Raw genomic sequence first — 20309 nt, 5'->3', positions numbered from 1 at the left:
AATATATTCAGGCTAAGTCACCCAAGTCACTCTTGTTGTTTTGGATTTTTAGTTGTTTGGGTTTTATTTTTACAACTCTCTTTATATTTTTCCTAGCAATTTAATGAAACCATAAAAACACTTTCTGCTGACACTTGCATTTCTGGGGACCTAAAAAACGCAAATCCACCATTAACTTCTCTCAGCACTGCTTGACAGAGTTGGTTACTGAATGTCACAAAGAACACATCTGAAGGTTTGGAAGTGGAAGCTTTACTTGGGTTTCAGTCTCTTTACTTTGTGTGCATCCAAAATGCTGGCATTAAAATGTTAGAAGCCAGGAGAAAGAAATATCACCTGGTTAATATTTTATTAGCCAGCCTCAGACATTGGGAGGCATCAGAGACAATACGGCTTTTCTGTCCATGGAAACAGACTTGAGTGAACTGAAAAATTCAAAGCTAGGTTCCTATTTCTAAAGATTGTCTTCCAGAAAGCTTTGAAAGCTCTCTGTGTGTCCAAAGTAACAGGTGTTTGGATAAGGAATTCTTGGAACTACTGGCTGTTGAAAAATGTTAAAAGTTAGAAATTGCTCAAGACATTCTGGAAGTTATAAGGGAGTGAATTTCATTCCCCATATAACTCCCACTTCTCTCCCCCTTACTGTTTTGCACTCTGAAAACATCCCAGCTGCTCGTCACTTCTACCTTATCCTTCTGGCTCTTCAATCAAATTCCTCACAGCAAAACTGAAGACAATGATTTTGGTGCAAGGAATATTTTAGGGAACTGATTCCCAGGAAATCAGAGTGGGAGAAATATCCAAGGAGAAAGAAGATACAAATGATCTGATACTCCCTAGACTAGCAGATCTGTTACTCCTTAGACTGGTATTGAGATACCAGGTGGGCTCCTCTTATAGTGTCCCCATGAGGGCCCGAAGAGATAAAACAGCGGCGTTTGCCTTGCAAGCAGCGCATCCAGGACCAAAGGTGGTTGGTTCGAATCCCGGTGTCCATATGGTCCCCCATGCTTGCCAGGAGCTATTTCTGAGCAGACAGCCAGGAGTAACCCCTGAGCACCGCCAGGTGTGCCCCCCCCCAAAAAAAATAGTGTCCCCATGGAAAGAAAGTAGAGGAGTTTATTCACTCCTTCGTTCCTTCAGGACTCTGGATCTTGAGACCTGGACTTGTCTAGGCAACAAGCTTGAGTTGAGCAGAGAATTTCTCTCTCTCTCTCTCTCTCTCTTTCTCTCTCTCTCTCTCTTTCTCTCTCTCTCTCACACACACACACACACACACACACACACACACACACACAGTTTTGCTCCTCACACTGATTTTCAGCTCTCTCTCTCTCTCTCTCTCTCTCTCTCTCTCTCTCTCTCTCTCTCTCTCTCTCTCTCTCTCTCTCTCTCTCTCTCACACACACACACACACACACACACACACACACACACACACACACACACAGTTTTGCTCCTCACACTGATTGTCAGTGCTCAAGAGCCAGCAAGTTCCAGCCCAGTGCTGCACCCTTTATGATACCTTGTGCCTCTCACCTTCTTCAGAGAGATGATTCTCCATATGGAAGACCTGAAGAGTTACTCAATAATTGAAACAAAATTTCAGGCTCATTGCCCTAACAAATCTCACAGAATATTTTGTTCATCTAGCTGGCAATTTAATCAGTGGGCTGCAAAAATTTTTACCCCCTAAATTATTTCTAATGTTTGCTGAAATTGAGCCATTTATTTCCTTCCAGGGATGCTTTCTGAGCTAGCGAGGCCGAGAGTGCCACCTGGTGGCCGCTTATGATCTTTGCTAGTTTATGGCATTATCAATAATAGATGGGTGACTAGTTGATCCTCAAGACCCAAATCCCTCTGGTCTGTCTCCCACCGAAGTTCCCCCAAAAGGCCAAGTTCAGGTGTTGCAGACTTTTTGTCCAGAAAAATAAGTCAAAGTGAGATTATATAATTAAAGTTCTCCTCTGGAGGGAAAAAAAAATGAAACACTGAGCATTTCTTTATGTGTTGAGCTCTTTTCTATTCACGAACTTTCTTCATTTTACTGGTGCTTTTTAAGTATTCTACTTAGTTCTTGGAAGGAGCTCTTGGTATGTCTTAGATAATATCCTCTGGTTAGTTTTAGTCAGTACAAATTTATCTTTCGACACTTTCCTTCAAGGTCTTTAATTCACCTGGATTTCATGTTTGTATGGCATATCAGCTAGAAATCCATTTTTGTTTTATTTTTAAATAAAATTTTTATTTAAGCACCACTCTTACAAGCATGAGTGTAATTGGGTTTCAGTTATAAACAAAACACCCAGCTTCACCAGTGCAACATTCCCACCACCAATGCTCCCTCTCTCCTTCCCAACCCCTGCCTGTATTTGAGACAGTCATTCTACTTCTCTCATTCATTAAGATGCCATCTAGTTCAGCCTTTATGGAAAACAATATGGAGGTTCCTAAAAAAATCTGGAAATTGAGCTCCCATAAGATCCAGCTATACCACTCCTAGGGATATATCCTAGGAACACAAAAATGCAATTCAAAACTCCCTTCCTCACACCTATATTCATTGCAGTGCTATTTACAATAGCCAGACTCTGGAAATAAACAAGATGCCCTTCAACAGATGAATAGCTAAAGAAGCTGTGGTATATATACACAATGAAATATTATGCAGCTGTCAGGAGAGATGAAGTCATGAAATTTTCCTATACATGGATGTACATGGAATCTACTATGCTGAGTGAAATAAGTCAGAAGGAGAGAGATAGACACAGAATAGTATCACTCATCTATGGGTTTTAAGTAAAATAAAAGCCATTTTTGTAATAATTCTCAGAGGCAATAGAGATGAGGGCTAGAAGGTCCACCACAAAGGGTGGTGAGTGCAGTTAGAGAAAAAATTACACTGGCAACTAACATAACAATGGGAATGAGTGAGGGAAGTACAAAGCCTGTCTCAAACACGGGGGCAGGGGGTAGGGAGTTGGGAGATTTGGGGCATTGGTGATGGAAATGTTACACTGGTAATGAAGGGTGTTCTTTATATAACTGAAACCCAACTACAATCATGTATGTAATCAAATTTTATAAAGATATTAAAAAAAGATAGTCATGCTAGTTATTAGTGTAGTTATTTCCCTAACTGCACTCACCACTCTTTGTGGTGAGCTTCATATTATGAGCCAGTCCTTCTGGCCCTCATCTCTATTGTCTCTGGGCATTATTACAATAATGTCTTTCATTTTTCTTAAAGCCCATAGATGAGTGAGACTATTCTGTGTCTCTCTCCCTCTGACTTATTTCACTGAGCATAATAGATTTAATGTACATCCACGTATAGGAAAATTTCATAACTTCGTCTCTCTGATGGCTAAATAATATTCTATTGTGTATATGTACCACAGTTTCTTTATCCATTCATATGTTGAAGAGCATCTTGGTTAATTCCAGAGTCTGGCTATCGTAAATAGTGTTGTAATGACTATAGGTGTGAGGAAGGGGATTTTGAATTGTATTTTTATGTTTCTAGAGTATATCCCTAGGAGAGGAATAGCTGGATTGTATGGGAGCTCAATTTCCAGTTTTTTGAGGAATCCCCATATTGTTTTCCATAAAGGCTTGACTAGAGAGCATTCCAGCAGTGAATAAGAGTTGCTTTCTCTCCACATACCTGCCAGCACCAATTGTTCTTGTTCTTTGTGATGTGTGCCAGTCTCTGTGGTGTGAGATAGTACCTCATCATTGTTTTGATTTGCATCTCCCTGATGATTAGTGATGTAGAGCATTTTTTCATGTGTCTTTTGGCCATTTGTATTTCTTCTTAGAGAAAGTATCTGTTCATTCATTTCTTCTCCCCATGTTTTGATGGGGTTAGATTTTTTTTTCTTGTTATATTCAGTCAGTGCCTTACATATTTTGGATATTAGCTCCTTATCTGATGGGTATTGGGTGAATAGTTTCTCCCATTCTTTGGGTGACTTTTGTATCCTAGGCACTATTTCCTGTGAGGTGCAGAAGCTTCTCAGTGACTCACTGTTACAAGTACCATATGTTCAATAAAACCCATCCTGTCCCTGTGATTGATGATGCCATCTGCTTTGTATATTAAGTTCCCATCCACCCTAGTTATTCTCTGGTTAAATATAATTTAGGTAAAATCTCTGAGCAAGAATGAGTTAGAAAGTGTAGTCAATTTTCTTCAACTGTAGGCCTTTGTCTTTATTTCACATCACCCCCAAATTTCTTTCTCTATAATTTACCTGGCCACCTCCATTTTACCTTCAACTCTCAGGATCCCTCATGGTTTCTTTCAACACCAACTCCAAGACCAATTTTCTCATTTACACTTGATAAAGATGCTAAATTTTCCTTCCTTACACTGAATGATATTAGTTATTGCATATTACATACATGTATATTTTATTAATCTTTCTTTACAATGGAATCATCTATGCTTTTTCTCCTCTTACTACCAAGGACAGAATTTGATATACACTGGGTGCTCAGATGTGTTTATACTAAGTAATAGAAAGGAAGGAAGAAATAGAGAAGGAAGGGTCAGTGAAAAAACTCATTGCTGGCAGTAGATAATAATGAGATGAGATGAAATGAAATGAAAGAATGGATGGATGAAGGCGTCTAGATATCTAGGGCATAATATCAAGGGAACTGTCTAATCTTTGCTATCTTATCCCAATCAAATCAGGTTCCAGGACCCCTGAACTTTCTTATCTTCCTCCCAAGCATACCATGAGATTGTCCAAAAGGCCATCACTATGAGCCTTAATGGTAGGAGCTTCCCTAGAGCCCAGAAGTAAAGCCTACATCATTCTAGGATAGCAAAATAACACAGTCATCTATCAACCACTTGTCATTCAAGAGTTCAAAGTAGATTGTGTGAATTACCAAGCACTCATCTTTTACTCGTTTCATCTTTTTATTTAACCATCAGAAGCTCAAAATTAGGGCCAGAGACAGTACAACAGGTAGAGTGTTTGTCTTGCACACAGCTGACCAGGGTTCTGAACTCCTGCAATCCCACGAAAAGTGATCACTGAGCACAGATTCAGGAATAATAGGCACTTTGGACCTAGAATTGCCCAAAAACAAAACAAAAAATAACACTTAAAATCATGGTTGCAAAGGAATTCTGAAGTCCTTTAGTCTAATAATTTGATATTTATATAAAATAATATAATAAATTTTAATAATAATAAAAGTATATACTATTTTTTAAATATAGAACACTTCACGAATTTGCATGTCATCCTTGCGCAGGGGTCATGCTAATCTTTTCTGTATTGTTCCAATTTTAGTATATGTGCTGCCTAAGCAAGCACTAATTTTTAATTTGTCAGACACATTAGAAAAATACTTCAATTAGTTCCATTTGTAAGTCTCATAAAATATTAGTTTTATAAATGTGAGATTAACTTCAAGTTCTCTTTATATAGTACGTATATGAATGCATATATGCATACACACAGAACAAAAACATGGAGGCCACACTCCCAGAAAGTTGTAAAACAACGTAGTATCTTATACTCAAATAATGTGAATCTTGAAGTTCTACTATACTTAAATACTTGAACAATTTCTTCTGCTTTCCTTATAGTGCCTGGCTCCAGGCTACAAGAGCATACCTCCAACAACCCACTGCTTTTAACAACAACTCTTTCATCTTTGGACATATGTGTCATTCAGAAATGTTTTCTTTAAAAATAACTTTCTTTTTTTTTTTTTTTGGTTTTTGGGCCACACCCGGTGGCGCTCAGGGGTTACTCCTGGCTATGCACTCAGAAGTCGCTCCTGGCTTGGGGGACCATATGGGACACCGGGGGATCGAACCGCGGTCCGTCCTAGGCTAGGGCAGGCAAGGCAGGCACCTTACCTCTAGCGCCACCGCCCGGCCCCAAAAATAACTTTCTTTTATTGTGATTGTATGTTTTCATAGACCCAGTTGTCACTACCTCTTCCATATAACATGAGGGTAAAGAAGAAATACCAACTAGTTTGGTCCTGAAGAGTAAAGGCTTATAACATGAGTCATGTTTTAGTACCATTTTGTAGCTTTACTAATTCAGGGGGAAAAGTCACTTTAGAGTTTGGTTATTTATATCTTCTTATTTACTTAATAGTTTTATAAATGTAATATTAGTCTTAGCCATTTATTTTGGGGGTATTTGAGGGGGTTGAGCCACACCCTGTGATGCTCAGGATTATTAACTCTGCACTCAGGAATTACTCCTGGTGGGTTCAGGGATGAAACCCAACTGGCTCTGAGCAAGGTTAGCACCCTACCTACATACTAGCACTCCGGCCCTTTTCCTTTTTATTAAAGCAACCTGACATACAGACTTAAAAAACTGTTGATAGTTGAGTTTTGATCATACAATATCCCAACACCCATCCTTTAACCATCCCTTTACCTTAATTACCCCACTAATTCTCCCGGCTACCTTCCAATTATTTTCACTCCCACCCCTAAACCAAATGAGTCTGTCTCTATGGCAGACACTCTCTCTCTCTCTCTCTCTCTCTCTCTCTCTCTCTCTCTGTGTGTGTGTGTGTGTGTGTGTGTGTCTCTCTTTCCCCCTTCTTTGCTTCCTTTTATGCACAACGGTTTGCAATACTCTTACTGAAGGGGTATCATGCATATTACTTTACTTCCTTTCAATTCCCAGTTCTTTCCAGAGTGAACATTTCCACCATTGTCATAGTGTCCCTTCTCTGTCTTACCTGCACTTTCCACCCATTGTTTTTATTGTGTTTGGGTATTATTCTCATACTTTGGGTTTGTTATTGTTTATTGTTGTTGTTGTTGTTATTGTTTATTATATCTTGAAAATGCATGTGATAATTCTGTCTCTCTTCTGACTCATTTTACTCAGCATGATACTCTCCATGTTTATTCATATATAAGCAAATTTTGTTTTTCCTAATTGCTGCATAATATTTCATTGTAGATGTACCATCATTTGTTATTTTTTTTAATCTACTCATCTGTTCTTGGGTACTTGGGTTGTTTCCAGATTCTGGCTATGAATAATGCTGCGATGAACAGAGAAGTGTAGGTGCCTTTTCTACAGTGTTTTGGGACTCTAAGGATATATTTCTAAAAGAAGTATTATAGGGTTGTATGGAAGCTCAATTTCTAGTCTTTTGAGGAATTTCCATATTGTTTTCCCAATAGGCTTTATCAGTCATCATTCCCACCAGCAGAAAATGAGGGTTCCTTTTCATCCGCAATATAGCTTTAAGATAACCTAAATAGTTCATTTTAATTTTAAATCAATGTTTGACATTTTGAGCCTAAGAAATTCAGACACCAAGAAAGAAAAACTGAAAAATGTGTTATTTAAACTTTAAAAAAAAGAAAAAGCACACAGCTTGAAATGATTGATCCTTCAACTAATGTCTCTTGCAAGTTGATCAGATTTAGACTTCAGAGGTGATTGAAGCCAGTGCTACATCAAGCCTTTTCTTATATTCTTATGACCACTCAACAGTTACCTTGGGGTTCCTGCTATATGTACTATAGGTGCTGGGATCTCTCTGTGAACCTACAAACAAGATCCCTGCCCTCCCATAGCTCATAGTCTAAAGAGAGACACAGGTCATGAGCAAATGAGCAAGATAACATCAGATTATGATTGAACAACTCAAGGTGGCAGAGTATCACCCAGGTCAAGGCACAACAAATAACTCAAGTTCAGGTTTAAAATGCATGTATTTCTGCAGTACTTTTCAGACATTCCCAGAATGAGAGCAGGTCAGGAGAGATTAGTGTTTATTTGCCTCTTTTAACCCAGAGCAAGGAGATTTGTGCACAGAGCTTTGGAATAGCTCTCTTTTGTGCAAAATTTCTGCAGTTTAAAAAACACATTGTTAGCCATTGTCTAAATGCCCTAAAATTTCTCTACCAATCATATCCAAATATCCAGCCAATAAAATTCATGTTTAAGTGAGTTGATGTTTATCTCTGTGTTTAAATAAACCAATCAAAATTACTCATTGGCACATTATGAACATGTGTTCAGGCCCTTGTAACCTAAATGAGCATTATTTTTCTCAGTCTTCTATTAGTCTAATATTCACCTACACAAAAGATAACAATTAGTGGCCTTGAAGTCTGTGGGCAGCTGTAACTATTCACTCCTGTCAGGTACACCTTGACCTTGAATAACAAAGTAGAAACAAAGAATTGAGCTTACACACCCCATCCCTAGGTTATGCAACACAAACAGCCAGACTAGCTGCTGCAAGAGCCAGGGGAAGCCTAAGGAGCAAACTCAGGCTGTAAAACGAATTGAATTGTGGTCATTGAAGGTCAATAAGGCCCCAGTGAGGCCTGCAAGGGTTAGGAGGATCAAAATGTGCACATTCTCCCTGTGCATATTCATTTGTATGTCTTTCCTTCAAGTCAGCTATTTGTCTTATAAAAGTGCAGTCTTGGATAACTCCCACCTTCACTTCACTCTACCTCTCAATCTCAGTTGCTCTCTCTCTTTCTCTTTCTTTCTCTCTCTGTTTTCTGTCTGTATTGCTTTCTGTCTCTGTCTCTGTCTATCTTTGTTTATCTGCCTCTGCCTCTCTGTCTCTTTCTGTCTTTCTCTCTCTCTGTATCTCTCTGTCCCTCTATCTCTGTTCCCCCCCCCTTTTCTCTTTTTTCTCCCTCATAGATCCTAGAGCTTTCAGGATATAGGAGAAACACTTCCTATCAACCCCTGGGTCACCCAAATTTGTCTATCTTGTCTACTTGTGCAGAGCTTGCAAAAATTAATATTAATTTTTGTGGAATTAATACATGGCTCTTTCTGATCTGCTTTATTTATTAAAAGGCTTCTGGGCCCCTAGCTTCTGAATATGAATGAGAGCCCTGATACCTTCTTCCCTGATATTGAAATATTTCAAAGACTAATACTAACCAGTTCTGCAGCTTAGAAAATGGAAGGAGACCACAAAGAGAGAATGAACTGAGCGACCAAGGCTGCATAGAAAGGGGATAAGACATAACTGATTCTCCATAGTCAGATGACAAAATCTAGTGTGGCCATTCGACAGTAAAGGCCACCTTTAAACATGGTAGAAAAGGGCCGGAGAGATGGCTTAGCAATAGGGCATTTGCCTTGTGTGTGGCCAACCCTGAACAGACCTGGCATCACATATGGTACCCCGAGGCTGCCAGGAGCAATTTCTGAGCACAGAGCCAGGAGTAACCTCTGAGAGCCACTGGGTGTGCCCAAAAGCATCAACCAAATAAAACATGGTAGAATGTTTCTGACCTGCCAACTTTAGGGAAGTATTAGGTCCTGATCACTTGGGTTTGAGATTGGTTCAAGACCATCTGAGTTTTCTCCTAGCAGCAAGTGGACCAACCATGTAGTGTTTCCTCACCTACAAAGTGGGCATTGCTGCTTGCGTGAAGCTACATGATTTTGTTTAATATGTGACCTTATTGGATAAACGTTTTAAAAAGTTAACTATAAGTGAATCAAAAGCAGCAGGAAGGGTTTTTCATATTCCTCCCTGAAAACATAGAGTTTATGTTCAGAACTTCAAGCCCACTTGATCTAACTGCAGCTGTCAATTCATAATGGATGATTATTGACCAAATATGTGGCATGATTTCTAGGTTCATGGTAGAAAGTGAGAAAATCTGTACTTCTTATTTATTCTTATGAATCAGTTATTTCCAGGAGGAGGAAAAATAAATAACTACAGTAAAATTCTAGTATGCATCTATTCATCAAGTATTTATCTTTTGAAAATAAATTTCCAAAAACCCTAATACCAATGTGAACAAAACAGACAAATACTCTGTAGAAAAAAAAAAAGGACAGAAGAACCACAGTTTGGAGATGAATGGAGCACATCTAGCACTGTAATAGTGTGATGCTCTGAGTGCAGTGCTAAAGGGGAGCTGGGAGGCTGGATTCAGAGAAACTTCTAGGCTAATGAATGCAGAATATGTCAGACAGCAGAACAGAGGGCCATAGGCGACTCACAATGCCTCCAATTGGGAAAGGACAAGGAGGAGGATAAATCCCTAATTGACAACTCATTTCCTGTCAATTTCACATATCATAAAGAACCTGGATTGTACAGGAAAGATAGTACAGAGGGTAGGGTGCTTGCTTTGACACAGACTTCCTAGGTTAAATCTTTAGAACCACATGTAGTCTCCCCAAACCCCTCAGGAGTGATTCCTGAGCACAGAGCCAGGAGTAAGCCCTGGAGTGCCAAGTATGACCTAAAAACAAAGAAAAAAAAAATCCTTGAGTTGTACTGAAATAAATTCATTCCCATACCATGAGAGAGTATGTAATAATATCCTGTGACCTTGGGGCAAATAAGTGGTATCAGTACCAGGGATTTGACTATGTACAGCACCGTTCCTTTATCTCAGAATCGCTATGGGTAACAAGACATGGATTTAGCTTAATTAATATTTATTTTCTTGCCACAAATTAGTAATTCAAATAGAGGGAATAGAGTCCCAAACTGTGATGCTTAGAGAGCAGCAATGAGAAACAACACACTCATCTCATTGGCTGCTACCAACTGTGCCAGGGAGATTCTTCCTACCAGAGGATAATACCACCACCCTCTGATGCCCACAAGAGTGCTTCTGCTCTTTGTTTTTCTATGTGTGGCTATTATTCAACATATATGATCCCAACTATAAGGCTTTGTTAAACTTCTCAGTGAGAAGTCACTCCAAGGCACCAGAAAGTAGCATGAACCTTACTAAGTGGCATTAGAGAGAAGGTGGAAAAGGGAATATCATTACTAATATATTTTAGAATAACCTGGAAGTGATTCTGTCCTCCCTAGAGTTCCTTCCCAATTGCAATGCAATTGGAAATTCTACTTTTCATGACGAACTTTCTTCCCTACCCTGCCCCATGCCCCTTGCCTTCTGCCTCCCAGCTTCTATTATAAAAAAGCTTACATCATTGCCTGATCCTACCTGTCAAAAACACTTATTTTATTTATTCTCTAAGACTTGTTCCAATTCCCCAGAGGATGAACTTCCTCCTAGAAACAGGCTCATCAAGGAATCTTTTCAACAATGGTAATCTCTCCCCAGTAGGGATCTAAAAATTTTGCTTGGTAATATTCTCTTGAGCTGGTTATTTAAAGTTTGGAATGAATAAAGTCTAAAAATTTTCCAGGGACTGAAAGATTATACAGTAGGAAGAACAATAGTACAGCAGGTAGGGCATTTGCCTTGCAAGTGGTCAATCTGGCCTCAATTCCTGGCATCCCATATGGTCCTCAAGCACTGCCAAAAGTCATTCCTGAGCACAGAGTCAGGAGTAACCCATGAGTACCACTGGATCTAGACAAAGAAAAAAGGAAGAGGAGGAGGAAGAAGAAGAAAAAAGAAGAAGAGGAGGAGGAAGAAGAAGAGGAAGATGAGGAGGAGGAGGAGGAGGAAGAAGAGGAAGAGGAGAAGCAAGATGAGGAGGAGGAGGAAGAGGAGGAGAAGCCCTGAGCACAGCAATTGTGGCAAATGCCCCTTTTTTCTTTTTTTTCTTTCTTTTTTGGGGGCCTGTTTTGGTTCTGCTTAGCAGGAAACACTTGTAGAAATTCTTACGTGAGATAAGAAGTCAGGACAAAATCAGGTCACAGGGGCCAGAGTGATAGCACGTGGTAGGGCCTTTGCCTTGCATGCAGCCAATCTAGGATGGACAGTGATCCAAGTCCTAGTGTCCCATATGGTCCCCCTATCCAGGATTGATTTCTGAGTGCATAGCCAGGAATAACTCCTGAGCATCACCAGATGTGGCCCAAAAACAAAACCAAAAAAAATAGGCTACAGAGATTGTATAGCTTATTTTTACGCCCCCAAATGCACCAAAAATATAATCTAACACCCTTTTTTTTTTTGCATAGGCACACTAAAATGGGGAAATCTTATGTATAGAAAGTAGTTCTTATTTAATAGGAGTAAGAACTCGTGAACTGTATAATGCAGGATGTCTTCCACCCTGAACAATCATCTTGGGGACTTGACATAGACCTCATATGATTGGATATTTACTGTCCAACCTCCATCCCCGGATTCCAACCTTAGAACTGGCACAGTTCCCTGCAGCAGCACTAAGAATAAAACTCCCCGCAATGGGCAGTCTTAAGAGTGCTCTGGCACCAACTTGCACTAGGGTAGATTCATATGACACCCTGAAGATGAGGAAACAACAACTTGATCCAAGGGCAGGTTGCCCTACCTCACCATCTAACAGTGAGATGAAATCAGAAGACCCTTCCTCCTAAGATCTGTGAAAAAAAACTCTAATTACAGAAGATTAATTTTGACAACTGTGACTGGGCAGAACTTTTCATGGAACTATAAATAAAGACCTTGGGATTTGACAAATCACATGCCCAGAGCCTAACAGTATGCAGCAAGGGTAGAGACACCTTGTATCTCTTAGGCCAAGAAAATTTTCTTTCTAATTTTCCCAATGTATATTGTGCCTATGTAAAAAAAAAAAAACTTACCACCTCTGCTATCCCTTCTTATTTTTTTAATTTTATTTATATTTATAGATTCTAGATAGAAGATCCTGCCCTTTTTTTTTTTACAGAACCATAGAACATGAATCATCTTGTTCTGCTTCACATTTATATGTTTTCCTACAAACTTAGAAAAGGAAAACAAAATATGGGATTTAGGGGCCAAGTGGTCTCAGGATCATAGAGTGGAAATATAAAATGGTGACCCTAAGTACCCAAATCAATGTCAACAACAGTAGAATCAAGAGACCGAAACAAGCTATACACAAAATGAACCTGTTACACTAGCTGTCTAGGATGCTAAGGGTAGAAGTATGAGATGCATGCTGGAACTATGATGGAGGGAGATCAACAATGATGGTGGCAGCAGCCCTAATTCACTGTCATTATGTAACTGAAATACAACTGTGAGAGAGTTGTAAGTAACATTTTTCTCAATAAAAAATATCACAAATAAGTAAATAAATAGTTCTGGTATCCATGTCTCTTTTGGGCTTCTATGTGTGTAGTTCTCACAACCAAGATAGCACAGTATCTCCCACTGCCCTCAGGATGAAGCCATCCACACCTAGGTTAAGACACTTATTCCCCCAAGTTTCCTACGAATTGGAGCACAGAACATCATGTTTCCCTTCCCATCCTTGTCTGCAGGTATCCGGATGCTGGACCAGCCATTCATGACGGACATAATTGAGGCCTCTTCCATCAGTCATATGCCACAACTCATTGACATCTACAGTGCCAGCTGGGGTCCCACGGACAATGGGAAGACAGTGGATGGTCCGCGGGAGCTCACACTTCAAGCTATGGCTGATGGAGTAAACAAGGTACAGTCCTTCTCACCCCACAAGAACAGGACATTCACACAGGTCAGGCTTGGGAATTAAAGAGGGAGGCAAAATGGAGGTGAGTGGAAGATAGAATTGAGGAAACAGAGCAGAGATGAGGGCATATATTATTGCATTAGTTCAGGTTCCAGTGGCCAACTCAGTATTTAAACATCTGTCCATAAGAAATTTTGCCTTTTGGCCTCAGCTTTTTGTTTGTTTGTTTTTTGCCTATAGAACGGTTTTATGCCTATAGAATATTTTTCCCTCCTGCTATTGTTGTGAGGTGTAAATGAGTTAAATAAAGCAAATGCCTGGCCATGGCACCTGCTTCACAAAGGGTGTTTGTCTGGGGCTGGAGCAGTGGCACAAGTGGTAAGCCTTGCCCACGCTAGCCTAGGATGAGTAGCAGTTCCATCAACCTGCATCCCATATGGTCCCCCCAAGCCAGGAGCGATTTCTGAGTGCATAACCAGGATAATCCCTGAGCGTCACCGGGTGTGCCCCCCCCCCAAAAAAGGTGTTTGTTCTGGTTATATGAATATTTAAATGAATGATATCCAAAATTTTATGACTTGAGGCACAACTGACTAAACAGTAAAGAAAAAATGTCAAAGAATTAATTAAATGAGTCCAGTTTGAATAGATTTAATTTAAACAAGAAAAAGGCTATCTTTAAACTTTATCATTTCTAGTTCAATGGATTAAAGTTTTCTCACTGGACAGAAATCCACATTCCTAAATGATAAGAAGTAAGTCAAACAAATGATAGTCTCTTGGAGTAGATGTATTCCATTCCACCTACAAACTAAATTAAGGCATCATCTATTTAAAAAATAAAGTTCTATTGGAACACAGCCAAGCCTAGCAAGACCTTTCTATCTCTCCAGCCACCATTTTTCTTTTTTTTAATATATCTTTTATTTAAGTAACATGATCATAGTTGGGTTGCAGTCATAACCAGAACACCCCCCCTTCACCAGTGTAACATTACCCCCTCCCCCCTTTCCATCCCCTACCTGTATTCGAGACAGGCATTCTACTATAGTTATTTGTTTTTAAGTTCAGTAAGTTGTATTTTTTTCCTTAAAGGATAAGAGTAAAAAAATATAGTAAAGGTGTGATAGTGGCAATCGCCGTTGTTTGCATAGGTCCAGAAAAGTGGGAAAATGGAAAAAAATTCTTGACCTGATTACAAAAATGTCTCACCCCAGAAGTTTATTGGCATAAGACCGACTCTGGGTTCCAGGCATACCAGTCCATCCAACTCAAGTCATTCTCAAGGTCCCGGTGAAACTTTTTCACACCTTAGCTATTGTTGGTATCAGATCCTTATATTTAAAGACTCTGGATTCTGTGCATTTCTTTCATCGATGTCAGGCTGATGTGGAGCATCCTCTAGTTTCAGCATACCATTAAATGCAGAGCGATCTGCCCTGCATGCAGACTGTTGCTGAGTCGTCTGGGTGTTGGGAGCACTCTTTGGAGTAAATCAATGCCAAAGTGGCGGTAGGTCTTCCCTGGTAGAGGCTTGGATCCTGGTAATGTTATAGACAATTATGGTTGTTTCCATAGATGGTATCCTTTGTTCAGGTGTGTGTGGGCGATGCCCATTCTTCTGAGGCCTAAGCCAAATTATTATGCCAATGTTCAGGGTAAAAGGCCTAATTACATTACCAAATATGTTTTCCCATCTCGATTAGATAAGAACTTGTTTGCATATGTATTATTTCCCATTTTAATGTTCCTATGCAAAAGAGAAGCAATACCACAAGATATTGTTGGTGCATCTGGGGGCCGATGAATAAAGTCCAACATTCCCCATAACTTGGTTCAAACATGAAATCTATACAGAGACACTCTTCTACCAGTATTGCTTATAAAACAGATCTCAAAGGGGGGAAATCAAACAATCAAATAACAAATCCAGTGGGCAAAATTGTCACTATATGAGGATGTTTGAAAAGAGTTATAGATGTTAAGGGAATATATCTGAGATATACAAAGGAGATACACGTGTCCCATATGTGTTTTAGAAATAGTCAAGAGGGAGGGGGGTATTTTCGAGGCACCACTTTGGTCTGTGATTTGGACAAGCGAACATGGAGTCATGTCCTCCCTTTGTTGCCTGCTGAAGTTTCCGACTCCCCAAGAGGCGTTTGCTTCCTAATTGCTGGAAGTTGAAAGTTCACCAGTCCCCTTCCAGCCCCTTGCAGGAGCAAGGAAGCCTGGGGTCTCTTTTAAATTGCACCTCACCGGAATCCACTTGCTGAGACCCTGAGCAGGTGTCCAGAAATAACCTGGGCACGGGGAGGAAGGAGAGTGAAAGCTGTGAGGGCAGCCGAGGCTGCATCTTCACCTTATCTTGGCCAAAAAGCCAACAGCATGAAACCTTGCCATGACACATTGCCTGCTGAAGCTTCAGACTCCACCCAAAAAATTACTGTGAAAGATATGTAATCCACCTTGGCCAAAAAAAAAAATCATTAGTACAGAAAAATGGTCAAATGTGGGGTAACAAGAGATGGGAGTAAGAGAGTAAAGGAATAAAACGAGCTCCTGGATGGCATTCAGATAATGACCAGCAATGAAACAAATGATATCCATATATTTGTCATAATGTTCCATGCAGGGGGTTTCACAATGCACAGGTTTAATAAGGAAACTTTCCTGGTAAGTCCTATTCCCAGAACCTATTGTGTTGCTATTCCTCCCAGCTCCCAAGAAGGAAGGAGATCCTTCCCGAGCTAGAAGGCCAGAAGGTCAGAGCCCCCACCCCCAGACCCTTCCTTTGGAGCCGGGAGGGAAATGGGGAAAGCCTAGGAAAACCAATAAACTCCTCCAAGGGACCCGCCTTGCTGGCTTGCCCAGCTATGTGGCCAGGAAAAGCCCTGGAGCACCGGAAGAAGGAGATAGAGTGGTGCTGGGGTGACCCATGTCCTGCACCCCTTCTAGGCCCGGATAAAGAGGCCCTTGGCATGGCAGAGGACTGCCAAATGCCATGCTCAGCCACCATTTTTCTATTACAGTGTGCTAAGCTTACATAAAAGGAAGAACAGAGAGATTTGAGCATATGAAACCATTACTCAGTATCACAGACTTTTCTGCAGGCCTGTTCTTATTTTCATCTTCTCTATATAGTTTGTTTGTTTGTTTGTTTGTTTGTTTGTTTTATGTATTTTGGGGTTCTTTTTTGGGGGGGTTCTTTTTTTTTTTGGTTTTTGGGTCACACCCAGCAGTGCTCAGGGGTTCCTCCTGGCTCTACACTCAGAAATCGCTCCTGGCAGGCTCAGAGGACCATATGGGATGCCGAATTCGAACCACCAACCTTCTGCATGCAAGGCAAATGCACTACCTCCATCTCTCCGGCCCTATAGTTAATGTTTTAATAAAGGAAATATATTCCTATTTACAGAGATTTTTTTTTTTGACCTAGATAGGTAGAGAACTAAACTTAGAGATTGGGAGACAGTTCTAATCTTAAATGTCCCTTGTTGGCTGTGGAACTTCAGAATGGTCACTAAGGTCCTCCACTCCTCACTTTACTTTTCTATAAAGTGGTCCACAATGTAAGACTTCCCAAAGACCAGCCACTAGTTCATACTAGAGTTTGTAAAAACAAACCATAAAGTTAGGGGTCCAGTCATCTGATATATATATATATATACACAACATATACAATTTTTGCATTAATTTACTTTTCATTTTACTTGAGGTACCATGATTTCCAATACTTCTAGTGATAGGTTTTGATGCACACAATGTTCTAACAAAATACCTGCCATTCAAGTGTTTTCTTCCCTCCACTATTGTTTCAGTATCCCCCTTCCCATCCCAAATCCCCATAAAGTAAACTCATCTCTGTAGACAACTTTTTATATTCTGTTGCCTTTATTTGTATTTGTTATCTGATTTTTTTAATAACACCCCAAGGAAATTTCAAGATGATGCTCTAAAAGATCTCTTTAAGGGGCCGAAGAGGTAGCACTAGAGGTAAGGCTGCCTTGCAAACGCTAAGAGGTAAGTGTCTGCCTTGCAAACGCTAGCCTAGGTCAGACCGTGATTCGATCCCCCAGCATCCCATATGGTACCCCCAAGCCAGGGGCAATTTCTGAGCACATAGCCAGGAGTAACCCCTGAGCATCAAATGGGCATGGCCCCCCAAAAAAATCTCTTTAATACATACATAAAAGATATTTTTAATGCATACATAAATATAATGACCCTATAACTCAAAAATACCAAAACTAGCAGATATATTGTATTTTAGAAACTTCAATGAATAGGAAAGAGATGACTTGTGTTCTGAGAATAACAGAATCAACTGTTCCAATCAGAATAGTGGACAGATTGATGCTGAATCATACACTTTAATTTTAACTCTTGAGATTAGCCAGGAACAGACTCTGGTAGGGTTTTCTATTGTAAGAAAGCACAGGAGAAGAGAAGATAATAGATTGAAACCTGTACAGACCATGGCCAGAAAGGCATTCTAGGTGCAAGGTTATTTCTAGGCACCAGAAATAAGACCATGTGGCAGGCACTTAAACCACTGTAGGCATTGCAGTTAGGGACTCAGTCTGGTCTGTGTCTCACTGGTTCTGTGTAATCCTTGTTTCAGTCCATTTTCCCTCTTCTTAAGTATATTCCTTATTTACTTCTGCTTAGACATTTTCCTAGGTTCCCCTAGATGTCACTTGACTCTTTTATAAAAGAATTGAGATAGTTGATGATTGATTCAATAACCAACTCTTTCTTCACTTTCGGAAGCTTGAGAATATCCTTCTTCCTTTCTTATTATCTCTTGGTACTGGAGAGATAGTACAATGAGAAAAGCATATACCTTACCTTGCATGTAGTTGACCCTGCATCCCTTCCCCAGCACCACATATGCACTGCCTGGAGTAATTTTTTTGGGAGGTGGGCTACTCCCAGTGACGCTCAGGGGTTACTCCTGGCTATGCACTCAGAAATCGCTCCTGGCTTGGTGGACCACATGGGACCCCGGGGAATTGAACCGCGTTCTCTCCTAGGCTAGTGTGGGCAAAGCAGATGCCTTATCCCTTGCATCATCGTTCTGACCCCATATAAAATTTTTGACACAAAGACTGTTTTCTTTATTCCTTGTGTGGCTAGAACAAAATATACATCCAAGAAGCAGGTGACAACAAGTACCCCAGGAGTCCCTGGCATATGTCCCCTTCACAGCAGACATGAATTATCACTGAGTATATTTTGACAAGTGAGAGCCAGTCATCCCATGGTGATTATTGTCATTTTCCACACACTTCTGAATGTTTCTGCCAGTACTTAGGGATAGGTATTTATCTCTCTTCCATCTGTAGCCTTCACAATCACAACTAAAAATAAGCCCTTTCAAGTAGGATTATTTATAAACCATGCTATGATTTGCCACAACTCAAAAGAGAGAAACTGTTATGACTTATTTTCAGGTGACAACATGAAAATATTTTAGAAAGCAACAAAGCATGAAAAAGGCATGATGTCTTATGATTTTCCCCCATGCTGTAGAACCGATTCTATCTTGGTTTCAAGGTGATATTTTGTGGACAGTTTTACAAAATTTTTGTGAGTGGCAGTAAATTAATCAAATTAATTATCTATTAATACCAGCTGTCTGGTCTCCACTAAAGCAAAATCCAGCTCTGAAAGATGTTCTCTACCTAGTCAAAAAAGTCAGGTGTGACCTTTCATACAAAAGCCGTTTTCATGCTTGTTTTTGAGAAGTTAGAATCCTGCGATAGGTTTTCTGTTTTATCAGCCTAGGTATGCAAAAAAGAAAGATAAAATTGGAAAAGGTGAGTAAAAGACCTTTACCCAAAATTTACCATTTTTCAGAGGCCCCACTGCTTCCTACATCAATAATATCTACCTGGCTGCTAAAGAATCTGAGTTTGCATCTCCTAAATTTGTTCAATAAATACTTGAGGGAGGCTATAAAGAAGTTAGTGGAAAGGAAAGAAGAAGGAACCCTTTTGGGTTAAATATTGAATCTAGAGAAAAATATTCTTCACATTATATATAAGATGTAGATGACAGCCCCTACAAGATTAGGGTTACCATATCATTGATTTACTCATCTTGGAATCCCCAGAAGCAGACCCATAGACACAGATTAAGTTCAAAGTGTTTATTTGAATGTAAAAGGAACATCAGTGAATAATGAGGTATGACAGGAAAGAAGTGTCAATAAAGAAAGTGTTATGGGATCAGCTATCCCTGAGAGCAACCAGACCTTAATCACATGGTTAAAGAATATATACACACTTTACACTCACCACACTTGTGTTATCCCATCTGTCGCAAGAACTCTGGAGTACAAGTCTACAGTTAAAGGTTTTCTTCAAGTTATGTAAGTGCCTCTAGCACTTTCAACCTGGGAGTAGGGGTATATATCTGTCTCTTGAGAGAAACCCTGAGACACAGAGATGCCTGCAGTAGCACAAAATAGCTATAAGGTCAAAGGGTAGGGGCAAACACCCACAGTAATCTGCTTTAGTCTAAAAAGCAGTTTATGCAAAACCTAACTGAAGTATCAGATAGAATGTGTTTGCTGATCAGACAAGATGAAATAGCCCTTGCAAGAGACTGACAGAACAATGATGTCTAGCCATTACCAGCCACAGCATCTACTACTGTTCTGACAGTCAACTAGGACATAGAAACAGCACTGAAAGGCCACAGAAGTGATAGTTAATTCAGGAATATCTATCTCAAGAAAATGCAGCCACCAAGTACAACCCACAATCTTCGGGTTTCATAACCATACCCCAACCTCTTATTAATCACTTTTAGGGGTTTGCTAATGGCTGGGCCTTCTTAGGAATATTTAAAGACAAAACAATAGAAATGAGCCTTGATTGTTCACTAGAGATTTTTCAAGACTCTAAGCACAGATCCCAGATCTCCAACTAAACACAGGTCCCTAGCAAGAGT

At 39.9% G+C, this 20309-nt stretch overlaps 1 protein-coding gene and 1 non-coding gene across 2 annotated transcripts in view; one reads left to right on the top strand and one right to left on the bottom strand.

Annotated features, from left to right (window-relative positions):
* Nucleotides 1–20309, top strand: part of PCSK2 (proprotein convertase subtilisin/kexin type 2) — a 296376-nt gene that overhangs the window by 253171 nt on the left and 22896 nt on the right. Inside the window, exon 8 of the mRNA XM_049774336.1 lies at nt 13177–13352. Coding sequence (XP_049630293.1) covers nt 13177–13352 — 176 coding nt within the window. The remainder of the gene's footprint in view (nt 1–13176; nt 13353–20309) is intronic.
* On the bottom strand, nt 5233–5339 carry LOC126013032 (U6 spliceosomal RNA). The gene has a single exon (XR_007497368.1). It is a non-coding gene; the product is annotated as a U6 spliceosomal RNA (small nuclear RNA).

This window comes from Suncus etruscus, chromosome 6 (assembly GCF_024139225.1).
Source record: "Suncus etruscus isolate mSunEtr1 chromosome 6, mSunEtr1.pri.cur, whole genome shotgun sequence".
Classification (NCBI taxonomy): domain Eukaryota; kingdom Metazoa; phylum Chordata; class Mammalia; order Eulipotyphla; family Soricidae; genus Suncus; species Suncus etruscus.
The sequence above is the reverse complement of the archived record's forward strand: the minus strand, read 5'-3'. Positions and strand labels throughout refer to the sequence as shown.